Source organism: Aedes aegypti, chromosome 2, assembly GCF_002204515.2.
Source record: "Aedes aegypti strain LVP_AGWG chromosome 2, AaegL5.0 Primary Assembly, whole genome shotgun sequence".
NCBI classification, from domain to species: domain Eukaryota; kingdom Metazoa; phylum Arthropoda; class Insecta; order Diptera; family Culicidae; genus Aedes; species Aedes aegypti.
This window is the reverse complement of record NC_035108.1, coordinates 31,410,187-31,428,588: the sequence shown is the minus strand read 5'-3', so window position 1 is coordinate 31,428,588 and position 18,402 is coordinate 31,410,187. Positions and strand designations below refer to the sequence as shown.

General features: G+C 40.1%; 2 protein-coding genes across 2 annotated transcripts in view; one reads left to right on the top strand and one right to left on the bottom strand.

The window, feature by feature from the left end:
- LOC5574088 (DNA repair protein REV1) overlaps nucleotides 1-10,186 on the bottom strand; it is a 37,807-nt gene extending 27,621 nt beyond the window's left edge. Inside the window, exon 1 of the mRNA XM_021840435.1 lies at nucleotides 9,997-10,186. Within this exon, the coding sequence (XP_021696127.1) occupies nucleotides 9,997-10,044 (48 nt within the window). The 5' untranslated portion in view covers nucleotides 10,045-10,186. The remainder of the gene's footprint in view (nucleotides 1-9,996) is intronic.
- A 138-nt stretch (nucleotides 10,187-10,324) lies between these two features.
- On the top strand, nucleotides 10,325-18,136 carry LOC5574089 (YTH domain-containing protein 1). The gene is made up of 3 exons (XM_001661109.2): nucleotides 10,325-10,515; nucleotides 14,316-16,420; nucleotides 17,105-18,136. The coding sequence occupies exon 2, from the start codon at nucleotides 14,629-14,631 to the stop codon at nucleotides 16,411-16,413; it is 1,785 nt and encodes a 594-aa protein (XP_001661159.1). The 5' UTR covers nucleotides 10,325-10,515; nucleotides 14,316-14,628; the 3' UTR covers nucleotides 16,414-16,420; nucleotides 17,105-18,136.
- The last annotated feature ends 266 nt before the right edge of the window (nucleotides 18,137-18,402 follow it).

The window sequence follows — 18,402 nt, the reverse complement described above, 5'->3', positions numbered from 1 at the left end:
CAGTCATTGCGGTATCAAGGGAAATGAAGCTGCTGACAAGCTGGCAGCAGAAGGCAGATCAAAAATACCAGCGCACCCTGAAGTACCTGCAGCCGATTTGAAAATATGGATCAAAACAGTTTTTACTTCAACATGGGAGAACGAATGGAATCTAGCTCGAGATTCTTTTCTACGGAAAATAAAAGGTGACACACATCGACACAAAAAACTGGAAGGACCAAAGAATACTTTCTAGACTACGCTGTGGTTACACTAGATTTTCACACGACCTCGGATCCCGGGATGGTTTCCTCAAACAATGCTCGGTGTGCTCAACCCATATGTCGGTAGAGCACTTAATTATAAATTGCCCTGCATTCCAAATCATCCGAGATCAACATGACATCGGCCTGAGCATTAGAGACGCATTATCTAATGACGCAGACAGAGAAAAATCACTAATCGAATTCCTCAAAATCACCGGCTACTACCAATCAACATAGACCTGCGTAACTACTTACAACTAGGTAAACGGATGGGACTAGATGAAACTTGCTTACTGACAGGACGAACGACGATGACACCCCGAAGGCCAGAAACTAAAGAAAACTAAATCCATATTTCAGAATTCCGTAGGAATTTAAAAAAAAACTTTGATATACGTAAACTCTGTAAAAAATAATCTAATTCTCTCTTTTAAAAGAGACGAACCAGCCCAGGGCTGAAAGTCTCTATAATAAAGTAATAAAAAAAAAGATACCATTGAGTTAGGGAGGTATCGAGTTACAGAACACATGACCAAAGCAACTACGATCCAAGGGACAATCAAGGTAGCCATGAAAACCTGGGAAAGTTCCTGGACGAATGCCTGGTAGATTTCGAGGATGAATCTCTGATGCACAGGGCTGTTGGCAAAAGGTGGTGCGGAAAAAACTTATTTTAGTGATCAGATTTGAGAAATAAGTGACTAAATAGTGACTTCCGATTCTCGAAAAAGTGACTTGACAGTCAAGACGTGTTTAGTTTTAATTCAGTTCTACTACACTATTTTAGAAGGTAATATCCAATATGATCTACTGTGGGTAGTAGGTCTAGTTGAGCAACAAATTTGAATTTTCTTATCTTACTTACAAAATTTCAATACATTGACACAATTTTTCTAAACAGAAAAGTTAGTATTTACGCAAATAACCTTTTTTTTTCAGCAGATTCCATTCCAACCTTTTCGAAATTCCAGAAAGATGCTTTGAAAAATTTCACCGTTTGTGTCTTTTATATTACCAAAGTATTTTATTTTATAGTTATTAGCACTGAGATTCTAATTTTTTTTATCAAAATTATTACACTTGCATGATGCACTTGGTTTCAAAGGTTATAGTCGGTCGAACTGTCATAAACTATGTAATTAATTTTTTTTCAATACCACGCACATTCTTGTCAAATATAAACTCCGTGGCTTTCTAAAAACCTTCTGCCAAAGTGAATCAAAAGTGAGGATCCGACTTCCTACATTTTTTTGAAGAAAACATGCATGATTTCATGAGCGATTCAATGAAAACCATAAATTCGCTGAAACATTTATGTATTTTGTATTAAACCATGAATATTTGTTTTGGAAGCATTATCAAAAATCTTCGAAAGAGATTCTTTAAAAATGTATTCTTAGAAATAATTGATTGTATACATTCCTAACGCTGTGAACCGTTTTACCAAATCGGTCAACTTTTAGTCAAAATTTGACATTTCGATTGTTATTTTTCTCTTCAAACTTCGCAGTCGACCCATTTGAGTTTTGACAGTCAAGTAGTGATTCAGATCAAAGTTGACAGATGGTTAGTTATTCTCAAATTACCGGGAGCAGAAAATAACGTTTGAACTGTCAAGTTTAACCATGCTCCAGAGCATAGGAAAAAAGGAAGTATACCCTACCCAAGGTCTATCCGACCATCTATAAAAGTTTGGTTTGCAAATAAAGAATGTGCTATACACTAAGCTCATTTTACCGGAATCCGTGAATTTCACCGTAATCTCAACAGCTGAACAGTTCGGTAAAATAGTATACCGTAATTCCGTCGAAATTTTGTAGATTCTGGTGATTTTTTTTACCGAATACTGTATAAATTTATCGTACTCCGTTAATTTATAATACCGAACTGTTCTGCTGTTGAGATTTTACAGGAATCTGTGAAATAATTTAAGTGTGTAAGAAGTGTGATAAGTTTTATTCTCAGATAGAACATTAAATAATTATTCTAAATTTTGTGTTTTAGTGTTAAATACCTATATTATAGATTTTGTAAAATTTAAATACACCTTAGCCTTCATACTAGGATAGTTTTGAATTTCAAAGACAAAGAGAATCATTTGGATGCATTTGTAGAACATAGTGTTCGACAATAGAAGACAAACGTCTAATAAAACATCAAACATTCCTATTAACTAAGAATGCACGAGATTTTCAAAAAGAATAACAAACATTTGAACCTTTAGTTTTATAACAATGTACTTACACCATCCTAATAAGAACGTAGAAAATATTACAAATGACGTGGAACTCCATGAAAGATAAACTTTTTTCACAAGAAAATTATGATCCAAAGTTTTGATACTGACATGAAGTTAAATTAGAACTTAGCCTAAATTGAAAGAAGGCTGATTCGTAATTTTCAGTTTCACTTTGCAGATCTGTCGCAACAGGAATTTTAGACACTTCTTGTTAGAGTAACCAATCAGGAATCAATCCAATTCAACTAACATTGTTACTGCGTAAGAGTTGAACAAATCATTCCTCATCTGACTATCCTGAAATGTTGCTGAATAAAATTTAAAGTAAAGTAAATTTATTCAGCTACCGATGTTACTAACCATGAACAAAACAAAACTAAGAAACCTTACAGGAATCAGGAGATGAATGCAGTCTTCAAAGATCATCATTGCTGCACAGATATTTTGAAAAGCATGCTTTGAATATATCAATGCTTAGCGTGGGATTCAAGCTTTTTCAATTCAATTGCTCCTGTGCTCACTTGATCAAAAATAATACATCATTGATTCAAATCATTTCAACGCACACTGCATACTCTAGACCTCGGTATGCATAAATACAATCCCATGCAAAATGTGGTTTTCAGCGAGCTTTGTATTCAATTGGAACTTCTTGGCTCTCCCTTTGGGAAACTTATCTCAGGGCATATGTAAACAGTATAGTAAATGAATAAAAGTGTTGTAGTCTAACATACTTACCATGGATGTAAGCTTATAATTGATCTGAGTATTTAATAGTGTTCGTTTCAAGATTAGCTCTATCTACGAAAAAATAGTTTGGTGTGAAATGTTAGTTATATTTTCGCTAGTTGAGTCCATTTATGTCGCCAGTTTTTAATTTAGACTAATAATACAGCTTGATTTATCCACTGTTAATAATTTTATTTGCTTTGGTTATAAAATCAAAGGAAAAACAGCGATTTACTATTTTCCGACGTTTTGGTGCAATGTATTTGATGCTGAGGCCACCCCTCATTTGGAAACCCTGTCGTCTATTAACAACAGCCATTTGACAACTGACCATCTCATAAGCATTTAATTGATTGAGACTTGTTTTACCTTTTGCACTAAAATATACCCAGCAGCAAGATTATTATCAAGTTTTGTTCGCGGAATATTTAGTCTTTATGAAAAAAGAAATTTAAGAGTCAGATTGATTAAATGAACTGAATTCCTTTCTAAAAAAATTAAACTTTATCTTAGAGCATCACGCTGGAGAATCGAAAATTTGTTTTATTTCCACACAATATTCAAGAAGAAGGCAAAATATATTGCGCTGAAACGTCGAATAATAATGATTCGCTGGTTTTCCTCTGCTTTAATAAGACTGGACCCCAAACCAAAGCAAATAAGATAAGAATAAAGGCGTGATTTTGATATGGTAGAACTTTCCCAGGCAATACAAACAATTTTATTTTTATTGAACATGAGACAACATATTGTTAAGTATTGAATAATGAAGTGTCCGTTCCGTTCCATAAATCCCATGCAAATTTCAAACGATCCATAAAACCAACATCGCTACAGTGTTGGTGCTTTTCTTCGAGCATAACGCCAATGTCGCAAAAATTCATATTGATGAAACATCACTCATTTTCTTCCGGAAATACATATGACACGGATTGTGGCTGTAATAAACAATATTTTATTAACATCTTGATACACTTGGACAAATCAATTAATACTAAACAACAGCTTCAGGAGAATCACTTTGTTCACACAAGATCGTTCACCATTTAGAGAAGCAGGGAACGTCTTAGCAGGGAACTGACACGCACTCGCAATGAAAAGAAAACATTGTTGGTTGCTAGGCCTACCACCAATGTTTGTTACCCTCCTGCAGCGTAGTCCGCTTAGTCGAGGAGCACCAAATGATTCAAATAAATGATGCAGTATTTTCACCGAAATGATTGCAGCAAATCAAAGCCTTGTTGGATTGAAAAATAAGGATCGTGCATTCTCTTTCTCCTTGTTTTATGAATCAAAGCAACGCAATGCAAAGGCAATTTTGAAGACTGGATGAATGTATTATTCGTCAAAGCGTCTGCCCAGACATTTCTCTAAGAATATTTATTAGAATTCCTCATTACTTGTTGTATTTTTCATGTTTTTTAAATTAAAGAATTTCATCAACAATAAGTTGTTTTTAAACTTCTCAAAGAATTTAGTTTAAGGTGAAACATCTCGGAATGCAAAGATGGCCGGCACAATGGCCGGCTTCTCCACCTACTCACGTTTTTAAAGGCACAAAACTGGAGGAATAGTTGGCAAATGTTCCTGAGCTTCTTATTTTAAGCTTTCTGCTAGTGCACAAAGCCAAAATAAAAAGTGCACTGTTATGGGATGCTTTCTTCGCGAGATTTGTGCCTTTGAAGTTTTAGTGCAATCTTAGAAGTTGATTCCAAACTGTTTCACCTTAAAATACTTTCAAGAATTCAAAATAGAATTGAGACGGGGTTGGTGGTCTGATGGCTACCGCTACTGCTTCATATGCAGAAGGTCATGGGTTCAATCCCAGGCCCGTCCCTTTCCTCGTACTTGGTAGTTGTATATCTCTCACTTGCTTCTATCTTTCATTCTAAATATATCACACTCAAACTATTCGTTCATAGCAAACGCTAGAACCAGAGACGGACAAGAAACCGTTTCCCTATCGCTTCCTACTTCCACGCGCACGCCTTTCTTAGCCTGATACATAGGCAGTCTGCTAACCACAAAAGCAAACCTCTCTGCCATGCCTTGGGGGAAACTGACGTGGATGCAGTGGAATATACGGTCTACGTGGGTGTCAGTTCAATGCATCATCAATTCCTCCCTCTTCCCCTCATTGGTCAGCATTCTGACGTGGCAGGTGCCATTGTTGCCTAAAAATAGAAGATCACCAGCACTTATACACTGAAGATGCCTGTTAGTCCCAAGCAGTCATTCGGTTGGTTCCTTGTGTAAGTGCAGCTGATTTGGCGATACACTAAAACCTCAATTTACGAAGTCTTTTTTTACGCTACCTCAATTTAAGTCACTTTTTTTACGAAGTAAACTCAATTTAAGTCACTTTTTTTACGCAGTGCGTAAATTGAGTTTTAACAATTATGTGGGAAATCATTGACCTCCGGTTTGGGAAAACCGTTGAAAACCCATACAATATGGGTATTTTTTGGAACGGGCACGACGAGGGGATGACGAAAATCGATGTCCGCCGCCATTTTGGAATCCAAGATGGCGACCTCTGGTTTGGGAAAATCGTTGGAAACCCATACAATACGGGTATTTTTGGAACGGACACGACGAGGGGATGACGAAAATCGATGTCCGACGCCATTTTGGAATCCAAGATGGCGACCTCTGGTTTGGGAAAATCGTTGGAAACCCATACAATACGGGTATTTTTCGGAACGAGCACGACTAGGGGATGACGAAAATCGATGTCCGACGCCATTTTGGAATCCAAGATGGCGACCTCTGGTTTGGGAAAATCGGTGGAAACCCATACAATATGGGTATTTTTTGGAACGGGCACGACGAGGGGATGACGAAAATCGATGTCCGACGCCATTTTGAAATCCAAGATGGCGACCTCTGGTTTGGGAAAATCGTTGGAAACCCATACAATATGGGTATTTTTGGAACGGGCACGACTAGCGGATGACGAAAATCGATGTCCGCCGCCATTTTGGAATCCAAGATGGCGACCTCTGGTTTGGGAAAATCGTTGGAAACCCATACAATACGGGTATTTTTGGAACGGACACGACGAGGGGATGACGAAAATCGATGTCCGACGCCATTTTGAAATCCAAGATGGCGACCTCTGGTTTGGGAAAATCGTTGGAAACCCATACAATATGGGTATTTTTGGAACGGGCACGACTAGCGGATGACGAAAATCGATGTCCGCCGCCATTTTGGAATCCAAGATGGCGACCTCTGGTTTGGGAAAATCGTTGGAAACCCATACAATACGGGTATTTTTGGAACGGACACGACGAGGGGATGACGAAAATCGATGTCCGACGCCATTTTGGAATCCAAGATGGCGACCTCTGGTTTGGGAAAATCGGTAGAAACCCATACAATATGGGTATTTTTCGGAACGGGCACGATGAGGGGATGACGGAAATCGATGTCCGACGCCATTTTGAATTCCAAGATGGCGACCTCTGGTTTGGGAAAATCGTTGGAAACCCATACAATACGGGTATTTTTCGGAACGAGCACGACTAGGGGATAACGAAAATCGATGTCCGACGCCTTTTTGGAATCCAAGATGGCGACCTCTGGTTTGGGAAAATCGGTGGAAACCCATACAATACGGGTATTTTTGGAACGGACACGACGAGGGGATGACGAAAATCGATGTCCGACGCCATTTTGGAATCCAAGATGGCGACCTCTGGTTTGGGAAAATCGGTAGAAACCCATACAATATGGGTATTTTTCGGAACGGGCACGATGAGGGGATGACGGAAATCGATGTCCGACGCCATTTTGAATTCAAGATGGCGACCTCTGGTTTGGGAAAATCGTTGGAAACCCATACAATACGGGTATTTTTCGGAACGAGCACGACTAGGGGATGACGAAAATCGATGTCCGACGCCATTTTGGAATCCAAGATGGCGACCTCTGGTTTGGGAAAATCGGTGGAAACCCATACAACATGGGTATTTTTTGGAACGGGCACGACGAGGGGATGACGAAAATCGATGTCTGACGCCATTTTAAAATCCAAGATGGTGAACTCTGGTTTGGTAAAATCGGTGGAATCCTAATGCCCATATTCGATAGAGATTTTAGAGAAACCAGGGCATTCACACAATACACCGTTTACCCACAGAAATGGTAAGGGGCCTTTGGAGTATTTGAAATATCTTCTTATCACTTATTATGGCCGTAGATCCAAAGGCTTTTATTCAATGGAGTACTTGGAGCACGTTTGTAGATTCAAAGGCCTCTATTCAATGAAGTCTTTGGTGGACCTATGATATCGGTATAAATTATAACAATACTCATTTTACTGCTACAGATAGATAAGGGCCTGTGCCATATCAAAAAAGCATCTATTGATAATTGGTTACGCTTGTAGATCTCAAGGCCTATATTCAATGGAGTCCTTGGAGGACCTAGGACATCCGCACAAATTATTACAATACACCGTTTACTCACATGAATGGTTAGGGGCCCGTGGAGTAAATGAAAAGCAACCTCTAATCTCTTATTACGGTCGTAGATCCCAAGGCCTATATTCAATGGAGTCCTTGGAGGACCTAGGACATCCACACAAATTATTACAATACACCGTTTACTCACATGAATGGTTAGGGGCTTGTGGAGTAAATGAAAAGTAACCTCTAATCTCTTATTACGGTCGTAGATCCCAAGGCCTATATTCAATGGAGTCCTTGGAGGACCTAGGACATCCACACAAATTATTACAATACACCGTTTACTCACATAAATGGTTAGGGGCCTGTGGAGTAATTGAAAAGTAGCCTCGAATCTCTAATTACGGTCGTAGAGCCCAAGGCCTATATTCAATGGAGTCCTTGGAGGACCTAGGACATCGGCACAAATTATAAAAATACTCATTTTACTACTATGAATAGATAAGTGCCTGTGCCATATCAAAAAAACATCAAAGGATCGCTAAATATGCCAGTACAGTGCAGGTATATATTCCAGGATGTTTTTGGATGAACTAGAACACATGTTGTACTCACTTAATTACCAAAACTTGGATCTGACAATACAAACGCTTCTTAAAAATATAACAATCTTCTAGGGTTCAGTATTGTTAGACATTCTTCTACATAGAAATGATAAATTGGCAAAACCTCGTTTTACGAACTGAGCTCCCTCGTTTTACGAACTGAGCTCCCTCGTTTTACGCACTGATTCAATTTACGCACCAACTCAATTTGCGCACCCCCGATCTAGTTCGTAAATTGAGGTTACAGTGTACTGGAGTGCATCCACGGGCGGCCAATCAAGCTCAAGCTCAAGCTCAAGAATTCAAAATAGAATTATCTCTGAGATTCTGTAAGGAATTTGTTCAGAGCTTCTTCCTAAATATCCTAAATCTCAGAGAATTTTTTTCTCGATATTTCTAACATTTCCTTCAAGATTCTCGTTATTTAAACACTCAATTATTAATTTAATAATGCTTAAATAAAGATACCTCCAGGGATTTCGAAAGACTTCCTATAAAATTGTCGTTCAGGAATTCATTAGGCTTTCAACCTGCAATTTATTTAAGGATACTTTCATTACTCGAGAGATTTCCCCCAATATTCCATCAAAAATATGTGCAGAACATTTCGACTTTAGTATCCTACTGAACAGCTCGAAGATTTATTATCATTTCGACTATTTTTTTCAAGGGAGTCTTCAAAGGTTATTTTTCTGGCATTCTTCCTGGAATGCATCCAGTGAAATGTCAAGGATTTCTTTAGAAATTATCAAAGAAATTTTTGAAAAAAAATCCCAAAAAATTTTACACAAGACAATGATAAAACTTTTGTAAAAGTAACCCTTTTTGAACTCATACAAGGATCTCTGAAAGAAGAGAGGATTTCCTAGATACATAAATTGCTAGGATAAATGAACAAAATCTCGCATATGACTTCGCTCTGAAAGCCATTGGTAACGGAGAGTGTAGCTCGTTGTTTTTTTTTTTTAAGAAATAGAATGGACTAATATAAAAACTATCACTACTAGAAGATAGAGGAGGATCTTCTCTTCGTCGTAGATGTTGTTATTGTTTGAGGGGGACCTTAACTCGAAGATCATTCGTCCCTCCTTCATCGTAGAAATGTTAAATAAGATGTAAATGCATTCGTTTGCTCAGTAACAACACGCTACACACTTGGTTACCAAAGGCTTCTAGGGCGAGATCATAAATTAGGCGAGAAATAAATAGAATATTTCTGGGGATGATATTTATACTGCAAATTTTGTAAAGCAATTTCTTTGAAAAATCGGATGTAGTCACTGTGGAAATTTTGTATAGCATCGATCACATGGATTACTGCAATAAGGGGTTATGCACAAATTACGTCACGCTTCAAGGGAGGGGGAGGGGGTCAAGCCAAGCGTGACAAGCCTTACAAAATTTTTGAAGGACTCATACAAAAAACGTGGCAAAGGTGGTCAAAAAAGTCGAAATTTAGCGTGACATAATTTGTGTACCATCCCTAAATGCTGCAATATTAACTGCTGTGAAACCTTAAATGAACTCTTAAAGAATTTTTATAGATTACTTAAGGAATTACTTTAGGAATGTTCAGATGTTTGTGATGAAATGCTGGAGAAAGTTAGAAATCGATCGAAGTAATTCTTCATAGTTGACCATCTTATCATAAATTAAGATCGATTTAACACCAATTTACGGTAGCAATTTCGCGCCACATCTAATGACTTTAGGTCATTAATTCTGTCTGCAAAACCATTTAACACCGATTAAGCCTAACTACTCACCCATCCTTCGAAACCCGTTTCGCTTTCGAACTTCTCATTTCGTTTCATTGTTTGTGGTACTTTAAATGACCAAATCTGTGTATATTTCAGATTTTTTTTCACTAAAATCACTCGCCACTTTTTCGTACACCATCAAAACATGCACGTATTTTTAATTGCGTGCACTTTTGACGTTTCGCTGCCCGCGCACTAGAAATTGATCTAGATCAGAACATCAGAACCCGGCTGTCAAAACACACAACAAAACATCTCACGCACACAAAAATAACCGCCGTCCCCAATTTCTTCTGCCAATGTGTTGGTGTGCCATTTCGCCTCCGTTCCGTTCCAGTAGTGGTGTGATGTGTGTTGGTGACTGACGGACGAGAAAGCAAAACGCATTCACTTGAGAAGCGTTCCAATTTTTTTTCGGTGAAAATTCAGGTGAAAACCGGCTCCAAACGTGGCGAAAATAGTTGAAAACGTGAAATAAGTGTCGATTGCGCAAGGTGTGACTGCAGATCCAGCGTATACTGCCAGGTTTGATGGGGAAAAGATGTCTTTTTGGTGGGGTGGGGAATTGCCTAGTAGTTGCCCAGCCATCATCCGGGGTGGATGACCAAAGGGGCCCTCTTTTGGTTCGTCCGGTCCGGTCGCTTGTGTGGGTCGACTGCATTTGGAACAAAACAGTGTTGCCAGAGATGGCGTAACATTTGCAAAGATCTCATTCAACTTCAGAGAGCTGGCTGGTCAATTTCTCGCATAATCTGGGATAACGCCCTAAAAGCCATTGGTAACCATGTGTGTAGCTCGTTGTTTTTTGAACAAATGAATAAGCATCCAAACCAACACCACTGCACTATGGGCCAGGGACGCAATCTGGCGGGACAAAATTAATAACTGCGTTTCCGGTATTTGGTGTCTTCGGCAAAGTTTTTTGTAATAAAGAGCATGTTTGGCAAAGTTGTTCATTTGGATAAAACAAACAACTCTCTCGAAGACGTCAAAATTCCACAGCCTACTGTTTTTGAGTTATTGACAAAATTAGAGAAAATTAGTAAAAAAACGTTTTTTCTCACCAAATTTGGCATTTTTCCTAAGAACTATGCCATATAATATTTTTTGCTGATGAATATATAAAAAAAAAACAAGCTCTGGTGGAAAAATTTTAATAATACGATGCATAAAAATTGAGAAATGATGGAAAAAACTTGAATAATAGAGCAATTTTTAAACCTTAATATCTCCAAAAAGTTGGTCTAAAATCAAACTTCGCACGTTGGTTCATCCATTTTTAGTCGCGAAGCAGTATATCATACCGCGACACCAACTTGCATCTGTTAGAAGTGGTTGAATTAATTTCAATCACTTTCAACAGCTAGCTTTCAATAATTGCTTTCATACAAAAGACATACTGTTCAAAATCAACGACTTTGCACTTCAGAGTCTAGTGCTAGAGACAGTAGACCCAATTCAAAATTGGATCTCTTCAAATCATGATGCTTTGAATTGAGTCAAGAGATCAATCCATTAAATCGAAGGTGTTGATTTCTTATCATGAAGAAAATTTCCATTACGAAAAGAAAGACAGCTAGCAGTAGAAAGTGATTGAAATTAATTCAACCACTTCTAACAGATGCAAGTTGGTGTCGCGGTATGATATATACTAAACTGAAGTTTGAAGGTTCAAGTCTGAGTCAGGCGGAAACGTTTGAACATGCAACGTTGAATTCAAGGGATGTTTCTTTGATACTGCACAGTTGTGCAAATCCAAGTGCAGAACTATTGGTATCATGGTGCTTATTTTTTACCCTGTAGACTTCCCTGGATATAGCTTAGGGCATAGATTATCATAGAGTATCATAAATGGCAGCTTTGGTAAAGCACTCAGTTAATAACTGTGGAAGTGCTCATGGAACACTAAGCTGATAAACAGGTTCTGTACCAGTGAGAAGAAGAAGAAACAAGAATAATGTGGGCGATAGTATTTTGTGAGCAATAGTGATATAACGGTCATGTCTAGCATTGGAGAACCAAAAAGCAGCACGAAGCATCAACTGTATGACGGTCGATATTGAGATACGAAGATCCGGTTAATCCGCTTATTTCGGGAAAATAGCACCGCCTGAAAAAAGCGAAATATAAAGAAATAAAGCGGCAGCATCCTGCACAAGAAACACGAAGTTCTACGAGAAACTTAACGCATCCCGAAAAGGCTTCGTGTCGTAAGCCGAAATGTGTAGGGTTAAGGATGGGAAAAACTTGACGGACGGAGGTGAGGTGATCGAAAGGTGGAAGCAGCACTACGTTTAACAACTAAATGGCACAGAGGGTCACAACCAGTGCTGTTAAATGTCAAAATTTTGCAAAAATTCAGATGCTTATAGCACTCTTGCATGCGAAAATTTGCATTAGCAAATATTGCCAACCGATAGTGATTCGGAAAAGGTCACCGGGAAAAACATTTTCCGATGACTTTTTCCACGGGGAACGATGATACAGTCAACTCATCCTTACTCGATATTGAAGGGGCCATCGAGTTAGGGAGGTATCGAGTTACAGAACACAAAACCAATGCAACTGCGATCCAAGGGACCATCGAGTTAGCCATGAAAACCAACTTCTACTATGGTTCTCTAACTCGATATCGAGATACGGAATATCGATTAAGGGAGAGTTAACTGTATTAGCAATATATAATTGTGTATTCATGACGTTTAACAGCTACAACAGCGGAGGAAATTACTACGTCAGCACGTTGGATGAAGGGAACCAATCTTTTCCCTTATTCCCAGCTCAAGAACATGGCGGCCGGTATAAACTCATCACAATGGAAGGATTGTCAGAGCGGTCCTGTCTACACCAGCTTATCCTCCCCATCCGTAACGCTTTTTATATCGAAAATTTAAAAATTGTGTTAAAACCGTAACTCTCGAGCTTACTTAGGGGTCTATTTTATAAGTCGAGTCGATCAAAATGACTCGACTGGAGTCACTGTCGATCGAAAAATTCGCTCGAGTCAGCTCTGTCCCTCGAGTTTTCCGACAGTTGTCACTCTATGTGACTGGATTACTATGAGAGTCGACGGGTGACATCTGAAATATGCATGCTTGCTTTGATCGACAATCAATACAGAAGAGTCACATGAATCTGTTCGATTTACAAAATAGGCCCCTTAATTTGTGGAAGGCGCCTTGTGGAAGTTATCATGCTGGTTTCATCAACGGCCGATCGACGACGGACCAAATCTTCACTGTACGGCAAAACCTTCATTTCTGAAGACCAAGTCCCAACGCATCACCTGTTCATCGATTTTACAGCGGCATTCGTTAGCTTGGACCGCAAAGAGTTATGGAATATGACTATGCAAAGGTAAAATTAAGACATAGTCTAGCTCAGAATGGGTACCAGTACTAGTACTGCATATGGTCCCTTGGTACTACTTTTGGTAACCAAGTTTGGCAGATCGCAACACGCTTCACACGGTATTTTAGGTTTTGTTCTATTATTTTGTGTGCTATAAAATTTTGTGCAACTGCAAGGCACATGGAGGTCTTTATTTTGTCTTTGCTCACAAGACTAATAAGAGCGATGATTGACACTGTGTGCTGAATAGCGTGAAGATATCGGGCGGACATTCCAGTTCGTTCGAATCCCGCCTGGAACTTTTACAGGGTTATGGACTTTCGTGTCAGCTGTTCAACATTACGCTAAAAGGTGTCATTTGGAAAGATAAGTGATCTGGTGCAAAAGGATCTGAAGAGCGTGGACCGAAATCGAAGTTGGAGAAATCATTGACAGCCTTGGATCGAGTAAATTGGTGTAAGGTCGTTAACAAGGTTTTATCAAATTATGTAATAGCAAGTAATTAATTACTTGTAATCCGGTCTGGGTTTGCTGCGTAGCGAACTAAGCGGAATCGAAATAAGCGAGTATGTACGTTCTAGCTCACGGCTATATAGCGCAGCTATCGCATCAATATTCAACCAGAATATGTAGCGCTTGCTTAGTACTGCCAAGAACTCATGTGCGTTATCACAATGCTACAAAATTTATCAATTGATTTTCCAACCCCAGTTCAGACGAAGATCAAGAAGTTTTTTGATACATTCGGACGTAATTTGCTCACAAAAGAAGAATAAGTGATGATTACAAGCTTTTCGTATGAGCTTAATATGCTTTTTTTCCCATCGCGTAAACGGAACAGTTGACAGTAGATATAATATCTGGGGCCCAATTTGACAGGCAGATTTCAGTTCTATGTCTTAATTATATACGTCGAGGGGTGGCTCCACATGAATATGAATTTTACACGACGAATGTTTCCTTCTCTCTTTCAGATCACTTGGTCAGCGCTGCCAACACTGGCTGTCCACCCTGAACAGCCTATCATTCGACACCGCAATCATCGGTCATCATTTGTGCTTGAAAACGGGTTCACTGATGTGTTTTATGTGCGACTCCCCCATCTCTACACAACATCATCAGCAAAAGCAGTGATAGTAGTGGTGGCAGTAGTAGTAGTAGTAGTAATCGTTTATGTTGGTGTACGTTTCTATGTGCATCTGATCGCTCCGGCATACGGCGAGCGCAGAACAAAAGTACATACCTAGACGGCGAGGAACGAGAGCAGAGTCGTCAGACACAGAAAAGATGGCCGATCTGGACGCAGTGAATCTCGGTCTGGACGAAACGGAACGCGATATCGCGGAAGCACTGGAAAATAGCTACGATACGAGGAGTGAAGCATCTCATGCTAGCTCTGATAGTACCACGACGAATCCCAGTATCAGTGAGGTAAGCTCCGATTCCTCGGACGATGATGATGACGAAGAAGATGACGATGAGAATACCGAGCGGAGAAATTCTGCTGGCAAAAAGCAGCAGCAAAAGAAGAAAACTAAGAAGAAGGAAGAGAAAGACTCCAAGAAAGATGGGGAAAAAGATGGCGGAAGTAGCGGTGGAAATGCTACAACGAATAACAGTACTAAGAAGGAGCGGAAATCTCGAAGTCGGAGTCCACAGGCGTCATCGACAGCGGACACTTCCACCGAAACCAAGAGAAATCGAACGAAGAATAGCTCCGTTAAAAACTCCGCCAAATCGTATGACTATGTCACCAAAATTAATTATCTTTTCCGGGAGACTCGTTTCTTTCTGATCAAATCAAATAACACGGAAAATGTGACAATTTCTAAGACAAAGGGCGTATGGTCCACCTTACCCCCAAATGAAGCCAACCTGAATCAGGCATTCCGGGAAAGCCGAAATGTCATTCTGGTGTTTTCCGTGAAGGAAAGCGGAAAGTTTGCCGGATTTGCTCGTATGGCTGCCGAGGCTCGTCGAGATCTCCCAGCAGTGGAGTGGGTTCTTCCACCCGGTATGTCAGCAAAAGCACTCGGAGGAGTCATCAAAATAGACTGGGTATGCAAAAAAGAGCTGCCCTTCACAAGCACTACGCATTTGTATAATCCATGGAACGAAAACAAACCAGTTAAAATCGGACGTGATGGACAGGAAATAGAACCTAAAGTGGCGGAAGAACTATGTAGACTATTTCCGGAGGATACTGCAGTAGAAATGACGCCAATCCTAAAGAAATCAAAAGAAGCTTCAAAGTTGATGAAAGAGAAGGCTGCTTCAAAGTCTTTCCGACGTCCACCGAACTTCTCTCGCCCAACCAGTTCAATGATGCGAGGAGGCCGTGGTGGTGGCGGAGGCGGTGGTCCAATTCGAGGAGGTCGTAGAAAGATGTTCCCTGGAAAAGGCCGTCCCGGAATGTTTCCTCCGTATCGGAAGGATATGCGTCAAAGACATGGTGGTCCCCGCATGCCTCCGGGTGCGGCGGCAGCTGTAGCGGCTGCAAGTGCTGCTGGGTTCCATGGTTGGGAACGGTACAGTAGCACTGCTGCTGCCGAAGCTTACGTAGCTGATTATATGCGCAACATGCAACACCAGTTGCCTCCGATGCCGTACGCTCCACCACCCGGATTCCCTGGAATTCCAATGCCGTATGATGGTTTACCTCCGCCACCACGCTATTATGAAGGATTACCTATTCCAGATTATCCTCTGCCACCGGGTGCTATTCCCGGAAGTGTAACCGGAGCGGCTGGAGTACCACCTCCACGTCCATACGATAAATATGATGAATTCATGTGGAAACCACCACCAGGAGGAGCACCTGGAACCACACCGGTGCCCACATCTACGGCTGGAGGCACTGCCCTGCCCTCGATGAAAGGTCCGCCACCGCCGCTTCCGAATTACCACGTTCCACCGCCGGCAATGCCACCAACAGCCAGCGGCCCATCGCATGGCCGTAAGAATGATCGAGGTGGTGAGGATAATCGTGGCCAGCGAGATCGCGACCGTAACCATCGGAACGATCGAAACCACCGTGGTGGCAGAGGCTACAACAATCGAGATCGACGATGATTGGAAGGTGAGTTGTTTCGCACGGCGACTATGCTGACGATGTTGTCTTCATTTCTTTCAGATGCAGCCAAGGGTACAAAGAAAATGAGAAACAAGGTAAACCCCGATTGAAACCAGCACTGCAACGATGAGCGATGAGGATATCTTTGTGGCTTATAATTTAGCCATTTCAGAACAGAACTATTTCAGTTTTTCACTGCATCCAAATTACAAATAGATTCTTCATTCCTCGAACGATAATAGACATTACATGTACTTCGCAATTGGATTTGGCATTGCATATATCTACAATAGAAAGCGTTGTGTATGGATGGGCATCTAATTCATTCCAAAAGAGGTGTGCTTTGCGAAAGAGGACCACATTATTAAGTTGAAATCGAATTCAGCTTAACCTCTGTGTTCATGGGTGCTCTGCTGGCGTAGACAGGGCAGCGAATTAAGATTCGAGAGCTTCATTCTCCTGTTTTTTACACGTCAATCACAATGTCGAAAGTAGAAAATGTTATAAAACAAACTATTTTCGAAATTATGTTTAACGTATTGAAATTACAGTAGAAGAGATCAGGAATTCAAATGCAATTTAGTATAATACATTTAGATTGTTAAAAAGCGCGTTTCACTGAGATTATTCTCTAATATGTGTTATAAAAATTTTAAGAGTATTTCTTTTGTCTCTCATTTCCCACAATAGCCTCACCAGTCTCAAAGCGGTTATCGTCCGCTAGATACCGCTAAGCTGCGTCCTTTACCTGCATATAAGTTACTGGTCCGTGATAATTCATCGATGGAACTACCACAAACAATTATAGTTTGCTTTTTGGAGCAGACTGAAACAACACCCAGCTTTTTCCAACATCATCGTCATCACTTGCATCGATAACTACTCATAGTCGAGGAGCTAGCTGAGAATCTTCGCATTATCTCAACCAGCCTAGTGGAGTGCATCTGTAGGGGCGCCCTGGGGACGCGGAGATTATGCTTGGTGTTTAGTGATCTCTCGTCGTTATGTGGTGGCGTTTTGCTTATTAGTGGAACGGAAGAAGACAGTGCTTTTTGTGTTGGCATTTTGCATACTATCCCATTTGAAAACGACAGTGAAGAAACCCAGAACATCGTGTCATTCTCTTCTGGAATATGAAGCTCGACGGTTCCTCTTAACGAACTTAGGCTTTGATTAGTGCACGGTCTGTTTGACGAAGAAAAAAAGTGATTTTCTCTGCGTTATGGATTTTGTTGGGTAAAAAAAACAAGAATAATGATTTATGAAAAAATAAGTTTGGGAAGAACTTTCCTAACAGATTCATGATGCGCCAATCTGTTCCATCTAGAAGCTACAAAAAGTATTCTCACGTCAATAAGAAGAAAGTAAAAAGAAAACAACTTTGTGATTGTCTGTCGACGGTATGGCGGAAGTAGCATGGACAAAGTGCTAAATGTGGATCTCGATCATCTCCGTGGTAGAAAGAAAGCAGTGTATTTACAGACAATCTGAAGATACAGAAGAAAATACATAAAATATTTGTGTAATCGTGTTTAGAAAGATTAAAATTGCAAACAAAACTACAATTATAACTACTGCTAGTATGCTACTAAGATATTTACCCTATATAACGCAACCCATACATAACCACTATGTATCGACAGGCAAAGCAAACAAAAAAAGAATGAAATTTAAATTATGAACTTTTACTAGTAATCCAATAAAGGTTAAGAAACTACCCAACCGAGTGAGATGAACTTTTTCCCAAACTTACCAGTGTGTGAATACCAAAGAAACGGTGGTGATTCGAACAGTAGCAATGAACTGTTCGCCAACATAAAACAAGAGTCTGTGGTGTGAAATGTGGTGGCTTTCGCGGGCTCTGTGTGATAAACATGAGCGCGAAATGAAATGGACTGGGCAATACCGAAACCTGTGTGATACCAACATCTAATTGGACTTTCCGATTCTAACATCCCCAAACCCCCTCGGATGCAAAGTCGTACGGC